The following is a 22,377-nucleotide window of genomic DNA, read 5'->3' as shown; positions in this document are numbered from 1 at the left end:
TCTCACCCTGGGGTAGATGTTGTCCTCTTCTCCTTCTCTCCAGCAGGCTTCTGGAGGCCTTGGTATATGAAAGCTTCCTATGTTCCTATGAGGACTCAAGCTTGAGAACTAATGGTGTAGCTTTTCCCTGCAGGTAAAATGCACGGACCTCTTTATCTTTTTGGTTGCCTATTCCTGCATGTTTCCCAGTTCCTTTTACTTCTCTGTTCAACGTGAGGATAAAGCAGACATAACAAAAACATAACATTGGCCCAGATTTGAGTCTGAGAGTATCCAGTCCTGCTGCACTGGCAGTAAAAGTAAACTATCCAAATGAATAGTAGGACATAAACATAACAAGTAAATGATAAAAATGAAAAGCAAATCCATCTCTTTTTATTAATCAAAATGAACACAGCTGCTGCTGTTTTTAAGTTGAAAATGTATATGCTATTGCCATATCTACAAGATAATATACAAGTAACTCTCTTGGAATTGCCACAGATAAAAACTGCTGTTTTATGTAATGTAACAAGATATCTCCATATCAATCTTTATCAGTGATTGTTCCATGCTATTGTACTTCATAAGTTTTCATAGGAGTCTCTTGTCTGCTGTTAAGAGTACTTTTTAAAAAAATCCCAGGCATTGAACTATTCAGCTGTATAGATTTGTTTAGAGTTTGAAACAATTCCGTAATTTTAATGTGAAGTTGATTTTCAAAAACAAAATGAGATTATACTCCAGAAATAGTTGATCTTTTTATTTAAAAAACTTCAATCCTCACAGTTGGAAATGAGAGACAATATGTTCAGTGATAATGTTATGATTGTTCAGACACATAAGCTGCATTAATTTAGCATTAGAAGCCACAGTGAGTATCACTTTGGTGTTTGTTTGTTTTTTAAGCAATTTTCTTAACAGTGATTCATAGGACAACATGTTGCTAGCTTACAAGCAATTTTGTTACCAAGACACAAAATCAAAGTCGGCCAAATTCATCCTTGTTCCTTAGTCCTGTCACTCAGAACCCTGTAGAATATAACCCAACCCAGCTGTTCAGAAGGAGTTTGACTGTTGGATTACATGTCTGAAATATGATGAGTGAATGCTATTGTACATATACAGAGAAGAAAATTTCCCATCAGATTCTCATCAACAATGTACATTCACATGGAGGCCACGGGCTCTTGATCTGTGTGTGTTCATCCAATCGAGGCCTCCTCATGTACAGCTGTATGTGCATAAAGGGAGAGCTTTATCCATGCAATGGGGAACTCTGCCTCTCAGTACCTGTGTCATTTGAACACCTGGACAGGCCTTTTATCCATTTATCAGGACTTTTAATCTCCCAGATCTGCATTTCAGTTTCAGGACCTGATCTTGCAAACGAAAGCCTACATGGATAATGATCCAGCTTACATGGTGTGCCGAGTTATGGAGAGGCAATGCTGTGCCCCCCAGAGCGACTGCAGATTCCCAAGGCAGCCACGATGCTATTCAAAAGCAGTGGATGTGCAAGCAGCACGACTGCAGTTAACAATGAGTAAAACCATGGCAGCACGGCTTGTGCCACCGCTACTTCTGAACAGCATAGGGACCGCCTTAGGTAGCCCTGTGGCACAGCATGATGTCCCCCTAACACTGGGCACCACATATGCCAATGAAAAATGATGCAGCTGCTTACCCCAGTTAATTGATAAGCTGATATTACACATATGTCTAGCAGTCAAAGATCAGCTAGCAGGGGCATAGGGAGCACTTGGGCGGCTAGAGGGCAGAGTCCTGCCAGTGGGTCCCCTGCCCCCTGCAATTGTCAAGTGGGTGCACAAAGTGCCTGCTCCCTGCGTTTGACATCAGATGCAGGGGTGTGGTCAATACCGGGGATGGGGCCCAATTGGCCCCTGAAGATCTTCCCCAGTCAGCAGTTAAACTGAATTGCTGACTGGGAGCTCCTTTCCCTGCCCCCTTAGGAGGCAGGGAAAGGAGCTCCTCGCCAGCGATTCAATGAACCGCTGACTGGGGAAGCTCTGCAGGGGCCAACTGGCTCCGCCCCTGGTAGTGCCCACGCCCCCTGCATCTATCATCAGATGCAGGGGGTGTGGCCACTGCCCAGGAGAGTGGTCATACTCTCCCATCCTCCCTGACTGGGCTAGGGCTCCCCTCCCCAGCCCAGTGTCTCAGTGAAATACCAGCTGGGGTATTTCCAGCCCATGTTTCAGTGAAACACCAGCTGGGGACGAGAGGGGTACACCTCACTCTCCCAGCCAGTGAGCACTATGTTCACCAGCTGGGTACAGGAGGGGGCAAGGGGTTGCCTTGTTACTCCCCCGACCCTGGTGGAGGGGAGATGGTCGTCCTCCCATCAAGCCAGAGGAGAGCCTTGGTACTCCCCCGACCCTGGAGGCCAGGAGATGGTCGTCCTCCCTTGCTCAATGATCCCTTTGCCCATCAGGGTCTTTGTTGGCGTCCCAGCTCCTGATGGCATCGACTCTTAGCACCAGCAACCCTACTAACTACTGGGGTAGAGATAGTAAGCAAAGGAATCTCCTCTCTGATCATGCTTTTTCTACATCTCCTTTTTTAGATAGTCTCAGGTTTAATTCTCTCACCTGAGAGATAGACTTCTTCCTAGCAGCTAGGCATGTAGGCCTTTCCTATCTCACCGATGTATTTCCTGAATAAACTATTTTTCTTGGAACTTTAACTCCATGTCTCCTGACAATATTAATTAGCAGTGATCTTCCTACTTGTGCACTTCTGCTCAGGTGGGATAGATAAATGATCTCCCATCCAGATCTTCCCATCAGTCAATACTTCAGATTGGAAACTGATCATTGGACTGTGTCCAGTCAGTTACCAATGCTTTTCCATTACAAAACACTTATCCAAGGACTACTCAAAAATCAAAGGAGTCTAGTGGCTCATAGTGATCAATGGTTTTCAAACATCCTGCTTTCCCAGAGAGACATCTGCTGATGAACCCCAGATCCTGGCATGGAACCCCAATGCTTTGTAAAAGATTCTGGTGCATGTTCTGGGGCACACATTCAGTTTGTGCAACCAATGGCCAGGCTTGTTGGCCTCAGCGATCACCCTTTGCAAATGGAATGCACTCCCCTGGAACTATACATTGCAAGGGATCAGTAGTAGAGAACCAACTGCCTTTCATGGAAGGTTGCCCTCCATTATTGATCTTCTCACTGTGGAACCCCTGGTAAGCTTCCAAGGAACTCAAGTGTTCTCTTGACAACCACTGATGTAGCCCAGTCCCCAATGATCCAGTGGAACCGATATACAAGTGCAAAGTGATTTTGGTAATTTTCTCTGCCTGGATTAAGAAAATTCACACAGCGAGCTGGTTGTACTGCTTGATCTTTAGTGGTTGACTGCAAGTTCAAATCACCAGCATGCACGCCATAAAGCCATGTGGCTTTTCTCAATTAAACACACACATGGTTTGGCTGGTGGTTGGGAGGTGACTTTTAGCCGTGGTTTTATTTTATTAGTTGCCTTTCACGATGCTATGATTGTGTTACTACACTGTTCTTGACTGCAAGCCACCTTGGGACACTTTTGGTGAGAAAAGTCAGATAGAAGTATTTTGAAACAAAACAAAGTATGACAAGTTTACCATGTGTCCGTCAATCCAGGCAGATTAAAATGCCAGCAGGGATTACTGAAAAATAAGCCCAGTTTGTACTGGTGTGAATTATACCTGAATTAACAGGGATACAGATAGGCCCTTGGTTGCTTTTCAGGGCCTTGCAAACATTTTGTTGGACTGCAGCGGAGTTTGCCATACAAGGGAAGGCCAAGGCAATTAGCAGGAGGCCTTTACACCTCTTTAGTTTGACTCCTGGGAGACCTATTGAGTTTCCAATAACTTATCAAAGATGTGTGTGTGTGTGTGTGTGTGTGTGTGTATACGTACGTACACACACACACACTCTGACCACTTGCTCATGATTTCTTCAAAACAAACAAAAATTATCACAAGCTTCTGTGCCACTAGTTTTGGTGACTGAGCTAGACATAAGACTTTTATTTCTGTCCACTCAATGCCATGGAAAACAGCAGCAAGGCAATGATTGGCACAGTGGGTTGTTTTGATACATATTCTGTTTGAGTTGCTGTTCGCTACCTTTCCCTCATTAATATTAGAGGGCACAGATTAGGAGAAAAACTGTACCAGGCCAATCTCGCGTAGTCAGTATCCAGGAGACAGAGGACAATAACCCAGTGCTTTCTTGTAAAACATTCAGAGGAGCACCAGAGAACTCAGAAGGGCAGCCAGTTATAAAGGTTTTTTTGCTTTCAAGGCCTCCTGCTTCTCAACAATCCCAGGGAACATTGTGCAAAAAGCAAGCCTATGGAGAGCAGGATGGAACTGGATATCAGAGACCTCTGCAAGCTGCTCTCTCGTCTCAGTTCCATATAAATAATAAACCATCTCACAGGAAAAAGAAACAGCATCCAGTGGCAGTGGGACTATACTTGGTCACCCAAGTAGGAAATGTTATTTGCTGAGAGTGAGCAAGTAAGTGCGTGATTATAAAGCTCTCTTAGAAACAAGCAGCTTTCTGTTGTTATTTAAATTATGGCTTTAAAAAAACAACGAAATGCTATTATTGCTTCTCCTGACCGAGGAAATTGTCTAAGGCTGCTTAATGTGTTTCTGTAACTGAGGCGAAGGAGGTCTGGGTCTGGCCAGCCCCTGGAAGGGAAACTGACAAGAGTCCTATTCAGACATTATGTACATATTTGTACACAGGTACAGGTTATTCACATTTATCTTGAACACAGCAACACACTTCCTATCCCTACCATGCAGTTGCTTTGCTTTTAAAAATGAACATAGATGCAGTCATTCACACAAAAGCATGTGTGAGTGTACACTAGTACAAGATAATGTCTGAATAAGGATAATGAGTCATCACACTCTGGAGAAAAATATAACAAATACATAAATGATTAACATTTCTGCCAATGTGGCTCACACGCTTAACTGTAGTACGAGCAGTGGAGTGACACCCAAGGATTAATCTGGCGGAGATGTTATAGTTTGCAAGTATTGGTTATAAACAACAAATTAATGGAATGACCAAAACGTTGACATTCACAGTCATTTTCTTGGGAAATGGCTTTGCCTCTTTTATGTTACAAAGGGCAACAGCTGTGCCCAGTATGCAATTTTGCATTTTATTCCTTTTAGTTAATTATGCCTGTTAATTTGTTAAAAGTCTTGCTTCATGATCTTGCATCTCAGTTGTGCAGCCTATTGAAAATCAACAATCCTAATATCCATAATTATAAATAAGATCCTATTGTCATAATGGCTAAAAGCCCTTTGCATGTTACTTGTAGAATGCATCTCCCAAACACTTCCAGACACAGATGCCGAGATGTTACTGTTTGCTCAGCAACAGGCAGACATGGAAACATTCATTTCAGTTATTCTCCCTGGTCTCTGAAGAGATACTCGGAAATATGTCGCTCCCTTGTGAAGCATTGTTTAACTGGGACCTCGCTTTCATTAAGAACTGTGCCCTCCTGTACATAATTCTTTCCTGCTCTTGCTTCAGCTCAATGTAGGAGCGGGAAAATGTGTGGAAGATGGACGTAACAGGAAAGGCCATGAGAAGGATGCCACTCAAGATGCTGCTCAGTGCCACCACCTGGCCAGGGATGCTTCTGGGTACCATATCGCCATAGCCCACTGTTGTCATGGTGATCACCGCCCACCAATAGCTAGCAGGGATGCTGGTGAATTCCTGAGAGTCTGCCATCTCATTTTCAATCACGTACAAGAGAGGGGCAAACAGTGCAATGGCCACGCAAAGGAAAAGTAACAAGAGACCAAACTCACGAGTGCACCTACGAGCAGTGAGTCCCAAAGTCTGCAGGCCGAGGGAATGTCTGGCAAGCCGCATGACGTACAGAATCCTCAAGGCACGGAGTATTCGGAGCACCAGGCCCACCTTGTCCAGGTAGATGTTGCCAGAGCTTGGCTTTTTATTACTGCCCACTGAAGCGGTGTCTAGTAATAAAGTGATGTAATAGGGCAGGATAGCCACTATATCAATGAGGGTCAACGGATTCCTCAAAAACACAAACTTGCTTGGTGCCTGGATGAACCTCAAAATGAACTCCAGAGAAAACCATCCGACGCAGACAGACTCCACTATGAAAATGTTGTAGCACATCTGAGAACATTCACCCTGGAGGGAAAGAAAGGGATATTGTGTGAGTGTAACAGTGCAGTAGCTGGTAAAGTGAAGGCAACAGTTTCCAAGAACATAAGATTTGCCTGACTGGATCAAAGCAAGGTCTACTTAACCCAGGAGTTCCCAATCTTGGATTACAGCGCCAATGATCCCCAGACACAATGGCTTGTGGCTAGGGTTGATGGAAGTTGTAGTCCAACAATATCTGAGGGCCCAAAATCGGGAAACTCTGATTTAGCCCATTGTTTCCAGCAGCGGCCGGCCAGGCAGCTCTCTCTGGACTCTCACAGGCAGGATATAGAGGTAATAGGTTTTCCCTCTTGTTTGTCCCCAGTGTCTAGTATGCAGATATACTGCCTCTGTACATGGAAGTTCCATTTAGTAGCATAATTAATGAAGGAAATAATTTATTCCCAGTTAGGAATTCAGAAAGATCAGATAGATGCTGAAGTTTCTGAATATAGTTCTTATATAACCACCACAGGAGAGATAACTACAATAATAACAAACTAGCTGGATGGGGCACAGAGCATCTGTGCCTCTAGTTCTGTTATCTGCTTTCTTCTCCCCCCCCCCACTTTCCTCTTGCTTTCCAGCTGCCGCTTTGCTCTCACACCCCCTGGCCACCAGTTTCCTTTTCCCTGCCCCGGCTGCCGCTTTCGTCTCCCCGCCCGTTGGCCTCCGCTTTCCTTTTCCCCGCCTGGCCACTGCTCTCCTCTTCCTGCCCGTTGGCCTCCACTTTTCTTTTCCCTGCCCTGTCCGCCACTTTCCTATCCCCAACCATTGGCCTCTGCTTTCCTTTTCCCTGCCCTGGCCACCGCTTTTCTTTCCCCACCGCTGGCCTCTGCTTTGTTTTTCCCTGCCCTGGCTGCTGCTTTCCTCTCCCACTTTTCTTGGCCTGCCCATTGGGCTGTGCTTTATCTTCTCTGCCACCACTTTCCTTTCCCTCTCCCAGCAGCTCACTCATGAACTCTCGCGAGAGCTGCCACACATGGGATTAATGACAGGTATGGCTAAGATAAATATACTGTATATATAGAAGATATACGATTATGTGCTAAAGCTATAGTTTCCACAGCTATAGTCTTCAGCAAATCAAACACATTTACAATTGCAACCCTATGATGGCAAGCAATTCTGATTTCCATTCTCAGTTACCCATATAAAGGTAAAGTGTGTCATCAAGTCAATTTCGACTCCTGGCACTCAAAGAGCCCTGCGGTTTTCTTTGGTAGAATACAGGAGGGGTTTACCATTGCCTCCTCCTGCGCAGTATGAGATGATGCCTTCCAGCATCTTCCTATATTGTTGCTGCCTGATATAGGTACCATACCAGCGGGGATTCTAACCGGCAACCTTCTGCTTATCCCCAAGCTAACTTGGCAAAGAGGCACCTTTTAATGTGGTGATTCTCTTTATTTAGCAGGGGTAGAGTAACTGGCCCTATCCACCCCAGCACAGTACCTCCAGTGACTGGTGCTGGTGTCTATCTTTTTCTTTTTAGATTGTGAGCCCTTTGGGGCCAGGGATCCATCTTATTTATATATTATTTCTCTGTGTAAACCCCGAGTCATTTTTGGAAGGGTGGTATAGAAATTGAATTATTATTATTATTAATAATAATAATAATAATAATAATAATAATAATAATAATAATAGTCAAGCATTTCCCCACTGCGCCACTTAAGGTGGTGTTACCCATATCCCCCAAACCTATTTCACTCACTGTCTGCTCTCGGTAAGGCATGGTCCCTAATCTTCTTTTACTCCATTCTCATACCTCACTTGGTATGGGTTTCTGGTATCTCTCAACCTCTGCCCCACAATTCCTATACTGTTGTCTCCTCCTATACTGGTTACTACTCCTGGCAACCTTGGAATGGTCAGTCTTACAACAACTTCCTTTATCTCCTTAGGACCTATGGTCACACACTTCCCCCTTTTCTTGTGGCTTTTTGCTGTCTTTCCCTCTCTATTTTAGACTATTTTAGAAGGGCTCACAATCTATGGTATAGAAATCAAATGAATGAATGAATGATGAGTTCATAAACAGTCCGGTGCTGAAGCTGGAGGGGAATGGACTACACTTGCATACAGGTGGTCCCAGGGTCCGTCTCCAGATGGGTTCTTCCTTCCATGTCCACACTTCATTTCTGAGTGACTATGGGGGTATATGGGTGGTAGCACTGCATTCACCATTTGGTTTAAGGATACCAAGAAGCCCCATTCAGTCTTTATGTTGTACAAGTGTACAAATGTCTGTACACTTGTGTTTTTATGTGAATGACTGAATCTGCATTCCTTTTAAAAGTACAGGTCTCTGGAATGCATGGCACAAAAAGGAAGTGTACTGCATTCAACATAATGTGTGGATAATAGTACCTGTGTACACTGTACACTTGTCTTATGAATGTTCAACATAATGTTCGAATTGGGCTAGAATGACCTTTCTATGCAGTTATGAGCGATTGGTCGCTGGATGAGTGTACATGATTGCTTAATGATGGGGGTATGTCAGCCAAAATGTACATCTTCAATGCAGGTGTAACACCGGCGTATGAAAAGCAAGTCTTTACTTGAGTACTGTAAGTGAGCACTGTAAGATATTGCCCTCAGGGGATGGAGCCTCTCTGGGAAGAACAGAAGGTTCCAAGTTCCATCCCTGGCAACACCTCCAAGATAGGGCTGAGAGAGATTCCTGCCTGCAACCTTGGAGAAGCCGCTGCCAGTCTCTATAGACAATACTGAGCTAGATAGACCAATGGTCTGACTCATTATATAGCAGCTTCCTATGTCCTGCATCATAAGACACAAGTTATGTATGCTTCAAATCTGGGCTTCTTGCAGCTGGGCTCTGGAACCACCAGGGTTGCATTTCTGCCATGAACTTTACAGATTGAGCAATATTTTCTGAGGGCACCACCTAGGCTGCAGTACTTGTTTACTGCTTGACTGAGCACTCAGTCAGCTGATCCCCAAGAGCCAATCCCACTCCACCAGGCCTTATAAAGCCCCAGCCTCAGAGTTTGCCCCTCAATGTGATTAACTGATCTCACTGTGAGAAGATGCTGCCAAGTTACACTCCTGCTCCCTTCTCTCCATATTGTTGCCTCAAATTCTATCCCCTGACTGCTTTGGATTTACTTGCTTCGGGCCCTTCTGATCTTGGGTTGCTGCTTACGGAACTTAACCTTTGCCTGCCCTGGCCCATGTTACTTGGTTCTGACCTGAACAGCCAATTCTCTCCCAACCCTGAGACCTGACCACTTTTTGCCTCATTCCCCCACTGGACGTTGGCACACACAAAGTGTGTTGAACCACCCTCAGTTCCATTAAATCAATGGGATTTGTTTTAAACACTTTTAAGATTCTCTAGGAACAGACTTTTTGTTTGACTGTGACTACAGTATAGCTTTGTAAAGAAGTCCTCAAAATTATTAGTTCACCTGTCTACTAGATATCTGTATTAATTTGTTTTGTGGCACCTTGGTGGCCTGAAAAGGCAAAACAATAACACCACACAAACCCACCTTAAAACTCTCTCTCTCTCTCTCTCTCTCAAACACACACACCCATGCCCAACCTTCTTCAAATTTGCAATGGCTTCTCCTCACCTAAAGGCAATTTTTTTTAGGATTTCAGTCTGTAACTGATTAACTATTTAATTAAAAACCTGTTAAATCAACTTAAAAGGCAAACAAATAAATAAAATTTGAGTGGTAAATGGTTAAATTTAGTTTGAAATCATTTTTAAAATGTTAAAACCATTAATATAAACACATAAAAGCTGCAGATGGCAGTATCACCTTATATGAAGTATTCCCTTTAAACTCACACAGGTTTAAACCCTAACCTCTACAACAACGCCTGCTGAGATATATACTTGCATTATTTAAAAACAAGTAAAATATTTTTTTCAAACCATTGTTTTAATAACTTTTAGGTGACTATTGTCACAAAAAGTATTGTTTTAGTCACCTGCACATTTATGCAGATTTCTTTGGTGGATCAACGGAGTTTTCTTTAATCAGCTGATACCTTACATTTTGTACTCCCCATAATGACTATGGCCGACTTCACATGTAGCACCAAACTTGAGGTTGCCATGACCTGCCACAGCCCTGGGAACATTCTGATCTCTGTAATGATATGCTGAGATTGTGTTGTATGAACCTACCAATCTCAGCATATCCTGCCCTATTTGTAGCACGGAACTCGACGCATGTAACTTAAATTTAAGACAAATGTCCGGGTCTGTGCCACAAGTAGGGCAAGTTATATTGAGACTGGTGACACATCTTTCCTGAGATCACAAGTAGAGCTCACCTTTTGAAAGGCTCCCCCTCAGGTATGACTACCTCCTGGTGGCAAACAGGGTGGTCCCAACTGGCCTCGGATTTGGGGAGATGGAGAGCGCTCCTGCGGCAAGAGCCTGTTGACTTCACAGGCCCTTAGGAAGTGCTACCTCTAGCCATCCCACAAATCCCAGGGCTCTTGCCAACTCAAGCCCTCATCATATAGTGGCCCCTCATCATCAGCCAGTGGTTCTATAAATACCTCCCAGCAACCAGGACAATTCTTGTGAGATCTTGGCCAGCTCCAAGATTTCGGGCCAAGATCTTGCAAGAGCTCTCTGAGCTCTCGCCATTCACAGGCGAGATCACACCTGTTTGTCATTCAGGCCAGTCCGGGGCATTGGCCATGCTGGTAGCGCTGATGCCCACCCCCCCGGGGGGACCTCCATCCAGTAAGGTCCATATGGATCGGGGCTTGTTTACGGCCACGCCCCAATCTGCATCTCGTTCTGCTCCCACACTCGAGGTCCCCTCACAAATGTGTTCCTGGGCGAAAGCTTGTGGCAACCTCCGGTTCAGTGCTAAGTTTGAAGCTGGCCTACATATGAAGCTGTTTTATACCAAGTCAGACTATGGGTCCATCAAGCCCAGTCTACCTGGCAGCAGCTCTCCAGTGTTTCAGACAGGGGTCTTTCCCACCACCTGTTTCTACTACCAACTGATCCTTTTTTAAACTGGAGAGGTCAAGGATTGAAGTCTTCTGCATGCAAGGGATATGCTCAGCCATTGAATTACAGCCCCTTCCTTTGAAACTGTCTTAAACAGTACTAGCTGACCCCACACAGAGCATCTGTGCGACAATACACTCCCCCCACCTTCAGGCTTAGTCTCTCCTGCACTCCCTTCACCTTCTGCCCCAATCTCTCCTACCCTCCCCACCACCTTCTGCCCCAGTCTCCAAGGGGCGGCAGGGCTTTGCCCACTGTCCATCCCCCTCCCGCTCCCCCACCTTCTGCCCCAGTCTCCAACGGGCAGCAGGGCTTCGCCTGCTGCCCGTTCCCCTCCCAACCGCCACCTTCTGCCCCAGTTTCTCCTACCCTCCCCCCACCTTCTGCCCTAGTCTCCCCTGCCCTCCCCCCACCTTCTGCCCCAGTCTCCCCTGCCCCATGTCCTCCTCCGTCCCGGCCGTCCAAAGGGTGGCAGAGCTACGCCCGCCGCCCGTCCTACTCCATCCCTCCTCCGTCGTCGTCCTCCTCAGCTCCCTCCCCGCCAGTTTCTGGAGTACCGTCCTCCTCTTCAGTCATTGCCCTCCTTCTGGCCGTTACTGGGCAGCACGATGGAACTCATCTCCACGCATTCTCTAAGCCTTTCGGCTTAGAGAATTAATAATATAGATAGATGACACCCTTGGTCCATCTAACTCAATATTAGCCCCATTCAGATGTTATCAGAGTGAGCTGGTGGGAGTCCTGCTCTGTGAGTCAATCACTCTCCCCTGCCAGGTAGGCCAGTCACACGGAGAGCCTATGTCCGAAGAGGAAAGGGCTGTGTGATGGCAGGTGCTTCCGTGATCAGGAGGCTTGGGCACCTGAGCCTCCTGGTCACGGAAGCACCCGCCTTCACGCTTAAAACCTTCGCCACTTCAGATGAAGGCTGCAAGTGTGCTTGATCCACTCGGCAGGGGAGAGCGACTGATGTGCCCAACGAGACTCCAGCCTCCTTTCTGGAGGATTTGCACAAGCACAGCCTCCTCTGGTAACATCGGAATGGGACTATTGTCTTCTCGGATGGGCAGCAGTTCTCCCGGGTTTCATGCAGGGTCCCCTCCCCCACATCTGGATAATGAATCTGGGGCCTCCTACATGCAAAGCACTTCCTCTACCACTCGCCCTATGTAGCCCTCTAGGCCTGATGCACAACTACTCCCAAGTCTGCCAAAGACTTATGTTAGAAACATAGAAAGCTGCCTAATACTGAGCCCGACCATTGGTACATCTAGCTCACGACTAGGGATGTGCACGGTCCGGAGAAGTCCGGACCGGCACCGAAGGGGGGCCTTGTTTTTAGGGCGGGGAGGGCTTGCTTAGCCCTCCCGCCTCCTTGCCCCCGCCAGCGCCCGTATTGTACTGTATAGGGGCGCTGGAAACCAGCCGCCCCCCCCCCCCGCCGCGGCGGCGAAATAACCTCTAAAACCATCCAGCCCTCCCTCCCTCCCAGCTAGCTGCCCGCCCACCCACCCACCCACCCAGTCGCTCACCCGGTCGCTGGATAAAAAGCGAGAGGAGCTCCGGCACAGAGCTCCTCTCGCTTGGAAGGCCTCCAGCAGAATGGTGGCTTGCGCGCGCATGCGCGCACCGCAAAGCACGCCGTTCTCCGGAGGCCCGGTCTACCCAGCGGGAAAGGGCCGGGTAGACCGGGCCTCCGATCGCTGGGTAGACCGGGCCTCCGATCGCTGAGTAGACCGGGCCTCCGATCGCCGGAGGCCCGGTCTACTCAGCGATCGGAGGCCTGGTCTACCCGGCGGGAAAGGGCCGGGTAGACCGGGCCTCCGATCGCTGGGTAGACCGGGCCTCCGGCGATCGGAGGCCCGGTCTACCCAGCGATCGGAGGCCCGGTCTACCCGGCCCTTTCCCGCCGGGTAGACCGGGCCTCCGGAGAACGGCGTGCTTTGCGGTGCGCGCATGCGCGCGCAAGCCACCATTCTGCTGGAGGCCTTCCAAGCGAGAGGAGCTCTGTGCCGGAGCTCCTCTCGCTTTTTATCCAGCGACTGGGTGAGCGACTGGGTGGGTGGGTGGGCGGGCAGCTAGCTGGGAGGGAGGGAGGGCTGGATGGTTTTAGAGGTTATTTCACCGCAGCGGCGGGGGGCTGGTTTCCAGCGCCCCTATACAGTACAATACGGGCGCTGGCGGGGGCAAGGAGGCGGGAGGGCTAAGCAAGCCCTCCCCGCCCTTAAAGACATACCCCCCACCCGGACCCGAACCAGGCAGGGCCGGACCGGTCCGGCAGTTCGGCCATTCTTTGGAATGGCTGCCGGACCGGTTCGGACACACCACTACTCACGACTGTCTACTCAGACTGGCAGCAGCTTCTCCAAGGTTGCAGGCAGGAGCCTCTCTCGGCCCTATCTTGGAGATGCCAGGGAGGGAACTTGGAACCTTCTGCATGCAAGCAGGCAGATGCTCTTCCCAAAGCAGGGAATATCTTACAGTGCTCACCAGGGGGACCTTGCTTAGCAAAGGGGACAATCTGTGCTTGCTACCCACAAGACCAGCTCTCCTCCCATGTCCTCTTATCTAAGATCAACTTACTCTCTCTTCCTCCTCCCTTAAGCCAGGCATAGTGCTGATAGACAGGTTGACTGCAGTGATAGTCACAAACAGCACTGACAAACAGGCAAACACTTTCCCAGGAATCCCAGACTGAGGTCTTTCCACCATGTCTTGTAACTTTTTCATGCAAAGGCCAGCTTTCGTCTCCTCCTCCGTTTCACATGGGTTTTCGCTATCTATGAAGTCATCTTCAGTTTCATTCAATTCAGCCAACTCTTCCATTTTCTGCAGGTACCGCCTCCTGCAGCACCATTCAAGATTGCTTTCCTCAATGCCCCAGTAAAGCAGCTCCTCTTGAAAAGAAAGTGCACACATCTCTCTCAAGAGCCTAAGTTTCCCTGCCCGCAGGAAAGTCAAGATGGTCCTAAATGCCCCAGGGTTGCGGTCAAAAAAGAATTCATTGCAGGTCACATCATAATCGTCACAAATGTTGAGGATGTCATCAAAATTGTTGCAAAATTTCAGTTGGCCCAGGCGGGTCATGGGGAACTCATCCAGGGTGGTCCATGGGAGCAAGTATTTAAAGCCACCCACATTGATGATGATATGATGCTTCCGATCTTCTGGATGAATGCTTTCATAGAGATCTTCTCCAGGATGAATGAGTTTGGCTTTTTGGTAGAAGACTCCCTTGAGAGCTTCAGTTTCAGCAAAGAAAGGGTGGTTGAAGGAGGCATCTGATGCACAGCTGAGGGCGCTGTAGTCATAGTCTGAATTTTCTCCTGGTAAAAGAGTCATGTTGCTCACTAGATTAGTTCACATCACTTTGGTGCTCCATCTATAGATTTCTGAAAGAGAATTGTTTAAAAAAAATCATATTATTTTGGGCTGTTGTCTCCAATTTGTGTTTTTCCATAGCATACTGGCCATGAAAGGATATACCAGTAGTACAGGGAAAGAACCTCTCCACTAACTGCACTACTGCAATGTGGAAGCGACAATTTTCTCTTCCCCAGGAGGCTTTACAGACAGGGCTTCTACCCCGAATCTCCTTCAGGAGAGAGTGTGTGCATTCATACACCAGCCAAACTTACCTGGAAGTCCCTTCGAGATCCTTGGACCCACTCCACACACGTCAGGCTTTGTCTTGCAAATTCTAGCTTATCTCGCGGTATTTCCAGGTTTTTAAAATGCAGGTTTTAAGCTACTTTTTCTGAAAACGCCAGAGCAAATAGGGAGAGGCACTGATGTAGAATCATTAGCATGATAAGAGGGATACTCTCTTTACAAATGCAGATGTAACTCTTTAGTAACCTCTCAAAAGCAAATCTGAGAGCAGAGGGGAGGGGTAGCTTCCCTCAATGCTGCAAGTGTGATTCAAAATGGCTTTGCTCAACATTTACCCCGCAGCATGAAGCCATGTGCGAATAACTCCTTGGAAGCTCTTTGTGCCTCCTGAAAAGAAGTCCTTGAGAGTTGTGCAGAAATCATTGAATAACCCCAGCTGTGATTATAAGAAGCAACTATGCATGCTGTTTGAAAGCTGTACAAAATAGCCTGTATACATGGTGTAGAAAGTGACATTCTCCAATATCCTCAGGAGACTATATACATCGAGACTGGGCAGTGTACAAAACACCCGGTTTTGAGTTGCCAATGTGTGTGTATTCTCAGTGCCTTCATGCAAATGCATCTTCTGGCCAGTGTTTATGTACAGTCACTATTCAACTTCCAAATGGAGACCTGGCAGCTGGAGAACCTGTCAAAACGTAAGGGATGGCCTCCAGCTAGTATTTGACCTTTACGTGGAAGCCCTTTTCCCCAACAGCAAGAGTTCCATTTAAGTGCCATTTAAACTTAATGAATCGAGAACCCCTGGTGTGGGGCTGGGTCAAGAAGAATGGAGATGCACATTTAAGGCTCATAAGAAACTGTGAAAAAACATGACATACAGAGAATCCACTGTTTTCCTGTCCTCTTTTCCAGTTAATAATTGATGCAGGTTAAGAATATAGCACATTATTATTTCTGGAAGGAAAGTCTCTGCCCTGAAGACCTTACAACCTAAAAGGCAAACTATATGAGAATTTTGTTGCGTTTGGACCAAGGTGCAGGGGAGGGGTTTTAACCCTTCCCCCATACCATGTTCCTGACATCCTGCCCCCTCCCCACAAAAAGAAGAAGATCTCCAGAAGGAAAAACATCTGGGCATAAATTCAGATTTCTTTCTCTGGTGGAATCTTTGTGGTGGAAGAGGGGATTTTGGTCAGGAAAACAGTCTGGGAGAAGGAGTTAAACACCCTCCTCCTGTGCCATGGCTCCCCTCTGGATAGCACCCCCATGCCTCCAGTTAGTTTGGTCTTCTATTTCAACAGAAAGGGAGAGAACAGAGGTATGAGAAGGAAGATGGAAGAGAGGCTAACAGGGAAAGAATGTGCATGCACTCAGTTACACACATATTTAGGCTTAGTTCAGCAGAGTATGAGGATTAAGGAGATTAATCATCCGTCCTGAAACTCAGAAGAAGGACAGAGTACCTCCCACCACTTCTAGTAGTGATAAAACAAAGACAGCATATAAATGTTCGCTGATTGGTGTTAATGAGTGATCAAGTTCATATGAATGAAACTAGGGTTGTGTATGAATTGAGGTTTGTGCACTGGCTCGGTGCCACAGGGAGGGGAGCGCCATCTTTAAATAAGAGAAGAGCAGGTCCTTGCCTACTCTCCGCTGCTGCATGCAGCTTCCTGCTGCAGTGGCGCTTGTCCCAAGCACCTGCATGCGGCACTGGCACGCACATGGTGTCTACACATGCAGCTCATGCACATCCCAAAACGAAACTGACTTTTACTGCGATAGACCATTTCTCCATCTAATTCTAATCAGCACTGTCTACTCCGATTGGCAGCAGCACTTCCAAATACTCAGGCTTCCCTAGTCCTCTTACCCAAGATCTTTTTAACTGGAAATGCTTAGAAATGTAGATTAGAACACTAATTGATGGGTTGCCTTCAGGTCAGCTAAGATCTCCAAGTGGTGCAATTCCCTGTTCTGGCTGCAGGGGGAGTAAAATATTCCCTGTACTTCCCCTACCCCGGTTCCTGGTTGAGGACATATGGAAAAGCAGTTCCCTGGAATCCTCTCACAGTGGAATACGTCACAATGAAATGTAGACTGTGCAAATTAATCACACTGAATATATTTATTTACTTTCATGGGAAGACGACGAATATATGCAGTGCACAGTGAAGCCCCACCCTCCTGACGTCTGCAATTCCTGCTCTGGTGGGCTGGGACAGATGACTGTCAATAAGAGGTCACCCAAACACCCTTCCAGATCGTTCCTCACTTGTTCTGACTGCTTCCTCTTCTAGTGAGGGTACCAGAGTTTGTCTTTCCAGGGTTCACACTGGACCTTGGATGGGCACAGCTATGCTGCAGATGGCACTGAGTGCCAGTATGTGAGGCTATGATCCATCTTTTAGGGTTCAGAAAGAGCTGGCATGTTTGGGGAGCTACAGGAAACAGGAATTGGTATGGGGAACATAATTCTACTATTTTTCAGCAAGAAGAGAGAAATGAAATAATTAGTCACATTTGGTCTGCCTTATGCATAGGAACACAGGAAGCTTCTTTACACCGAGTCAGACCGTTGGTCTATCTAGCTCAGTATTGTCTACACCAGGGGTCCCACAATAACTTGTAGCTGGGGGTGATGGGACTTGTAGTTCAACATCTGGAGCACCACAGATTGGGAACCACTGGTCCACACTAATCGGCAGTGGCTTCTCTAAGATTTCCTAGCCCTACCTGGAGATGTCAGGGATTGAATCTGGAACCACCTACCTTGCATGCAGAGTATGTGTATATGTATCTATATCTACAGACACACACACAAATATCTCTGGACACCTTCTGTATTGTGGAACGTGGAAGTGTTTTCCTGTTCATATGTATGTGAGAAAAAGTGGGAGATAAGAGACCATATTTAGAGCTCCTGATCTGAAAAATAGATTCCAATCCTCCTATGCACTCTTTTTTGGGAGTAAGGCCCATTGAATACAGGAGGACTTACTTCTGAGTAAATATGCAAAGGGATCAGGTTGCACATCTCCTAAAAACCTCATTTTACTCTTTGGGTCAAATGATTTCCCACCCTGATTGGTCTGTTGTCAAGACTTCAAGGATGAGGATTAAGGTTAAATGAACAAGAAATCAGCAGAATTGCCCTTCTCAGAGCAGGAAAGAGGAAAGGCAACTTAAATGTTAAAATTCCAATTTTGACCTTTCCCCCCTCCTTTCAAATTTCCTCTACAGCATTTTGATTTCTGCAGTGCATCTCTGATCTTTTTGATTCAGCAAAAAGGCCTTGCTACCATTCTGTGGTGCAGGCAATTTTAGAGTCGTTCCCTGGATGAAAATGATAACGCAATATAAGCTGAGGGGCACTGCAGAGTACACCATAAAAGTCTGAGCAGACTTTTGGTGTCTGGAACTTCTTACTGCTATTTATTTCCCCCCCTAGTAAAATGTTCCACTGCAGTGTAAGTACCAATATAACAAGGAATCTTAATATATATTAGACATTGGCTCTTGAAATTTAAGGGCTCAGCAGTTCTAGCATTATCCGTTTTAAATTTAACTATGTTTTTAAAAACCCTTCAGTAATTTATTTAACCTCCCCTTTTGTACTTCTTTGGATAGGTCAAAGGCTCAAAAGATTGTTTTGCCATCAGCAGCTGATGTACACCCCTAACCGTTCCCAGAGCAAGCTTGCTTTTTATTTTTCCTAAGGCAACCTCTCAAATTCAGATTTGGCAGATTGAAAATCCACACAGTAACAAGGTCACCTCAAACTTTTGTTCTTTGCTATTAAGCTTGAAACCATAACAAAATGAGACTGTCAGCCCTTAGTTTTTAAAATATATGAACACACACAATATGCTTAATTATCTCACTGTAGCTGCTAATGAGTGTTGAACAACATGATGCCAAATGGCCTGGGAAAGTTGACTCACAAATTCAGTATGGGGAAAAGCTATAGCTTTGCAGAAAGTCCATTATAGACTTGAATGGTCCATTGACTATTAACTCATGTACTTAGAAATAATATTGCAGGACGTAACCTGGAAGGTTGTTCTGCCAACACAGCAATTACACTCTTGCTGTTAAGTCTAACTATCAGGCAGTCAAACCAAACCTGAACTCCAAACCCAAAAGTTTAGAAAGTTTTCCCCCTGAATCAGAACTAGACCCAAACAAAACACCTCTTGGCTGTTTTGAAACTCCTAAATGGAAAGATTGTCAACTAGTTCAAAATAAATAGTTAGTCACTCAGCTTTCAACTGTATGATGAGTGTTTTATTTTCCTAGTTTTTAAAATCCTGTTGCATGTACTTTATTTGTAAAAAACTTAGAAAATTCAAAAATAAGTTTCTAAAAAAAAATCTTGAGTTAAACAGTTATAATCTTATTTTACAGAGTTACATGGCAAGCAAAAGAGTTTGATGAAATGCATGAAATGCATCTAATCCAGTTCAAAGTTTTTGAAGTGGTTATCACATCATTTTTTAAAGTTAGTGGAACTGGAACGGAATCAGAGTTTTAAAAAAAATACTGATGAACCTGAACCAAAACTGAGCCTAAATTCGTAGTGGTCCAACCCACTGCGAGTTTTAGTACTGTTTTTTATATTCTTGCTGGGAAGGAAGCGAGGGGGGAAGCAATGTATATTTTCTCTGTAAACTAATTTCAGACTTGTCACATCCCACAGAAGTTGCTATCGAGCCCCAGAGCAGCTATTAATGTGTACACCAAACAATGGCAGCTTCTTTCCTAATATGTATATTAAATGACAAGAACATTTCTGGCTAATAAAGAACATAAGATTTGCAGCACTGAGGCAGCATGTGCAACAGAAAACACTGCAATGAGAGGATGCTGGAAAAACACTGGCAGCAAAGGCAACGAGTAAAGGGAGTTTTAAGAGAAACCTTGACTAAAACAAAAGGCTTTTAAAAAGTGATCCATTTTTCACATTAATTAAGCAAAAGACAATCATGCAGAGATGAAGAGTATGTGAAAGCCAACTCCAATGCACCACACTGCTCAAACAGAGAAAACCCATTGAAGAATGAGCGACAGAGAGTGCAAGAGCAGATGTCATTAATCTGACAGGTCTTCCACATAGGATTCCCAACTTCGGGACCTCAGATGTTGCGGGACTACAACTCCTATCATCCCCAGCCACAGTGGCCTTTGGCAGGCGATGATGGGAGTTGCAATCCAATAACATCTAGGCATCCAAGGCTGGAAACCCCAGACATATAGATTATAATGGTTGTCAATCGACTTACAGTTAAAACAATCAAGGGGAGAAGCACAAAGCTTGAAAAGCAGGAAAGCTGCAAAAGTTCAGCAGCTCCAAACGCTGTCAGTCCCCCAGGCTTATTGCTTTGGAAACCGACCCCGATTGTGTTCAGGTGGCAGGGATGAAGAAGAAGAGGGATGTCGGGCTTCTCAATGAATCCACTGCAGTTCAGGCAAACCTCAACATGATCACCTGCTCTGCTGCTGGGTGCCCACAGCCCTCACTTGGTGAGTGGCAGGCTGCATTCCATATGCTGCTGCAGTTCTTAGACTCCATAGCCGCACTACCATCCCTGGGGCCGGTGGGGATGGTAACAAGCAAAGGGTCAAAATGAAGGCTAAATCTCTATGCATACTTACTTGGAAGCAATCAAGTCTCATTGAATTCCATGAGGAATTTCTTCGGAACAAACATGCATAGGAACGGGTTACATAGCGACAGCATCCGAAATGGGGTAGGGTAGTTCTCAATCAAAGAAGAGGCCACTGGCAGCTAGGGGTGTCTGGTGCAAGAGAGACAACTGGCACTAACTTTATGGAGATTCGGATTAACAATACGCAAATAACACCATATTTACCCTCCCTTCATGGCCTCAGTCCCTCGGGTTTCTGTAGCAGAATATAGTAGTAATGGTGGGGTGCGGAGCAGAGAAACTAACGCACCACCCCATTCCCATCTTAATTAATCCGGATTATCTCCGGCCTCGCTAGGCATGCTAATTAATTCGGATTAACTCCTCGCTCCGTTCTCCAACGTGGACTGGAATCCCTACAGTCTTGGCCCCACAAGCATGGGTTAGAGCAATGCACCCTTTTACTATCCCTTAAACGACCTTGCACGGAAAAGGAAGCAGTTGTTTAAGGGAGATAGAAACACGCGTGCAGCGATCTAAACCTGCATCGTGCAGCAGCAGCACCACCCTCAAATCGCGAGCTGACGATCCCCTGAATAGTCCAAGAGCCCTGGCGGTGGCTGCTGAGAAGCTCCCGAGGTTACCCAGCACCATCCGGCCGCGGCTTGCGCCTTGGAACGGGAGAAAGTTCCCCAGAACTTGCCCGGGAAGTTCGGCAAGGGCGTTTGCAGAGGGATCGCCTGTCGAGGAAAGCGGGGCCGGCGGGAGCGGGCGAACTCGCTTACTTGCAAGAACGGCTCCGGTCTTCCTTGGTCTGGCGGAGCAGGTGCAGAGAAGCCGGGCAGCAGCCTCCAGCAGACGCACAGAGCAGGGCAGAGATGCACAAGTGCCGCGCCCAGAGCGCAGGAGGCGGCGGCGGGGCTGCGCCGCGCCCACGGGACGCCCTTCTCTGCCGTCCTTTGGCAGGAGGGGGGCAGGCTCATGGTAACCGCGGCTCCGGCCCCGAGGGACGCCCAGGCGCTCGCCTTGGGGCCTGGCGGGGTGCCGCTGCCATGTAAGACGCAAAGCGCGGAGCGAAGGAGGAGGACGAAGACGACACACCCTGCACGCGCAGCTGACTGACGCGTGCACACCCGCCCTCCACCCCGCCCGCACATGCCGCGGCGAAGCGCACTCTCCATGCAACAGGCGCCTGGACGCACCCCATGCCATGCAACAGGTACAAGTGCAGCGCCCAGAGGCTGCGGGCGGGCACGCGGAGTTCTTCTTTTGCGTCTCTTGGACGTGGGCGCTGTGCGCGCGCGCTTCCCTCCAGCCTTTCACTTAGACATCAGCAACATCGCGGGAGGGACCTGCCCTTCAACCAGGACCTTTGCAGCACGCGTAACTGGCGCCACACGGCAACGTTCATAAACATACCTCCATTGTTGCCCTGGGATCAAGTCTCTCCCCACCCCCGGATTGGAAAGCCCGTTTCCACGTTGCCAGGAGCGAACGTAGTGCTCTGTTTGCCCACTGTGTTGGCTTAAATGTGTGTACTCTGCGCATAGACAACGCGCTGGTCTTACTGACGCGTACACCGAGCGGGGGAACATCTATGTAGTAACGTTGGCTGAGCTGTTTTTGCGTGACCGATTTGGCTTTACTTTATACGAATGTTGTAATCCGCCTTGAATCTACTCAGTAGAGAAAGGCAGGGTAAAAAAATGGAATGGAGGGCGGGCAGTTACAGTAAGGCAGGTCTGCTCAACTTTGATGAAGGCAGTAAGGCAGGCCTGCTCAACTTTGGCCACCCCTGATGTTTTTTGGACTACAACTCCCATAATCCTTAGCCACAGTGGCCAGTAGCCAGGGATTGTGGGAGTTGTAGGCAGTGTTCACTAAC

General features: G+C 46.9%; 1 protein-coding gene across 7 annotated transcripts; it reads right to left on the bottom strand.

The window, feature by feature from the left end:
- Positions 1 to 353: 353 nt before the first annotated feature.
- Positions 354 to 22,023, bottom strand: KCNG1 (potassium voltage-gated channel modifier subfamily G member 1). Of its 7 annotated transcripts, none has more exons than XM_053248480.1 (4): positions 21,912 to 21,963; positions 20,500 to 20,642; positions 13,810 to 14,618; positions 354 to 6,200 (listed from the first exon to the last, which is right to left on the bottom strand). In XM_053248480.1, exons 3-4 carry the CDS (start codon positions 14,566 to 14,568, stop codon positions 5,430 to 5,432), a joined length of 1,530 nt encoding a protein of 509 aa, XP_053104455.1. In that variant the 5' UTR covers positions 14,569 to 14,618; positions 20,500 to 20,642; positions 21,912 to 21,963; the 3' UTR covers positions 354 to 5,429. The 7 variants fall into 7 exon arrangements, with proteins under 7 accessions (XP_053104455.1, XP_053104453.1, XP_053104452.1 ...); XM_053248478.1 differs by lacking the exon at positions 21,912 to 21,963 and adding an exon at positions 21,278 to 21,758; XM_053248477.1 differs by lacking the exon at positions 20,500 to 20,642 and having other exon boundaries at positions 21,912 to 22,023.
- Positions 22,024 to 22,377: the final 354 nt, after the last annotated feature.

Source organism: Hemicordylus capensis, chromosome 4 (genome assembly GCF_027244095.1).
Source record: "Hemicordylus capensis ecotype Gifberg chromosome 4, rHemCap1.1.pri, whole genome shotgun sequence".
Taxonomy (NCBI): Eukaryota; Metazoa; Chordata; class Lepidosauria; order Squamata; family Cordylidae; genus Hemicordylus; species Hemicordylus capensis.
Note: the sequence above shows the minus strand (reverse complement) of the source record. Positions and strands in the feature narration are given on the sequence as shown.

What these genes read in the sequence shown, in the direction of transcription:
- KCNG1 (XM_053248477.1), bottom strand. Translation starts at nt 14,568, where the DNA reads ATGACTCTTTTACCAGGAGAAAATTCAGACTATGACTACAGCGCCCTC. An exon ending in TAAGGGAGGAGGAAGAGAGA is followed by an intron (nt 6,201 to 13,809) that starts GTAAGTTGATCT and finishes CTTTCCCTCCAG; the next exon opens with GGTGAATGTTCTCAGATGTG.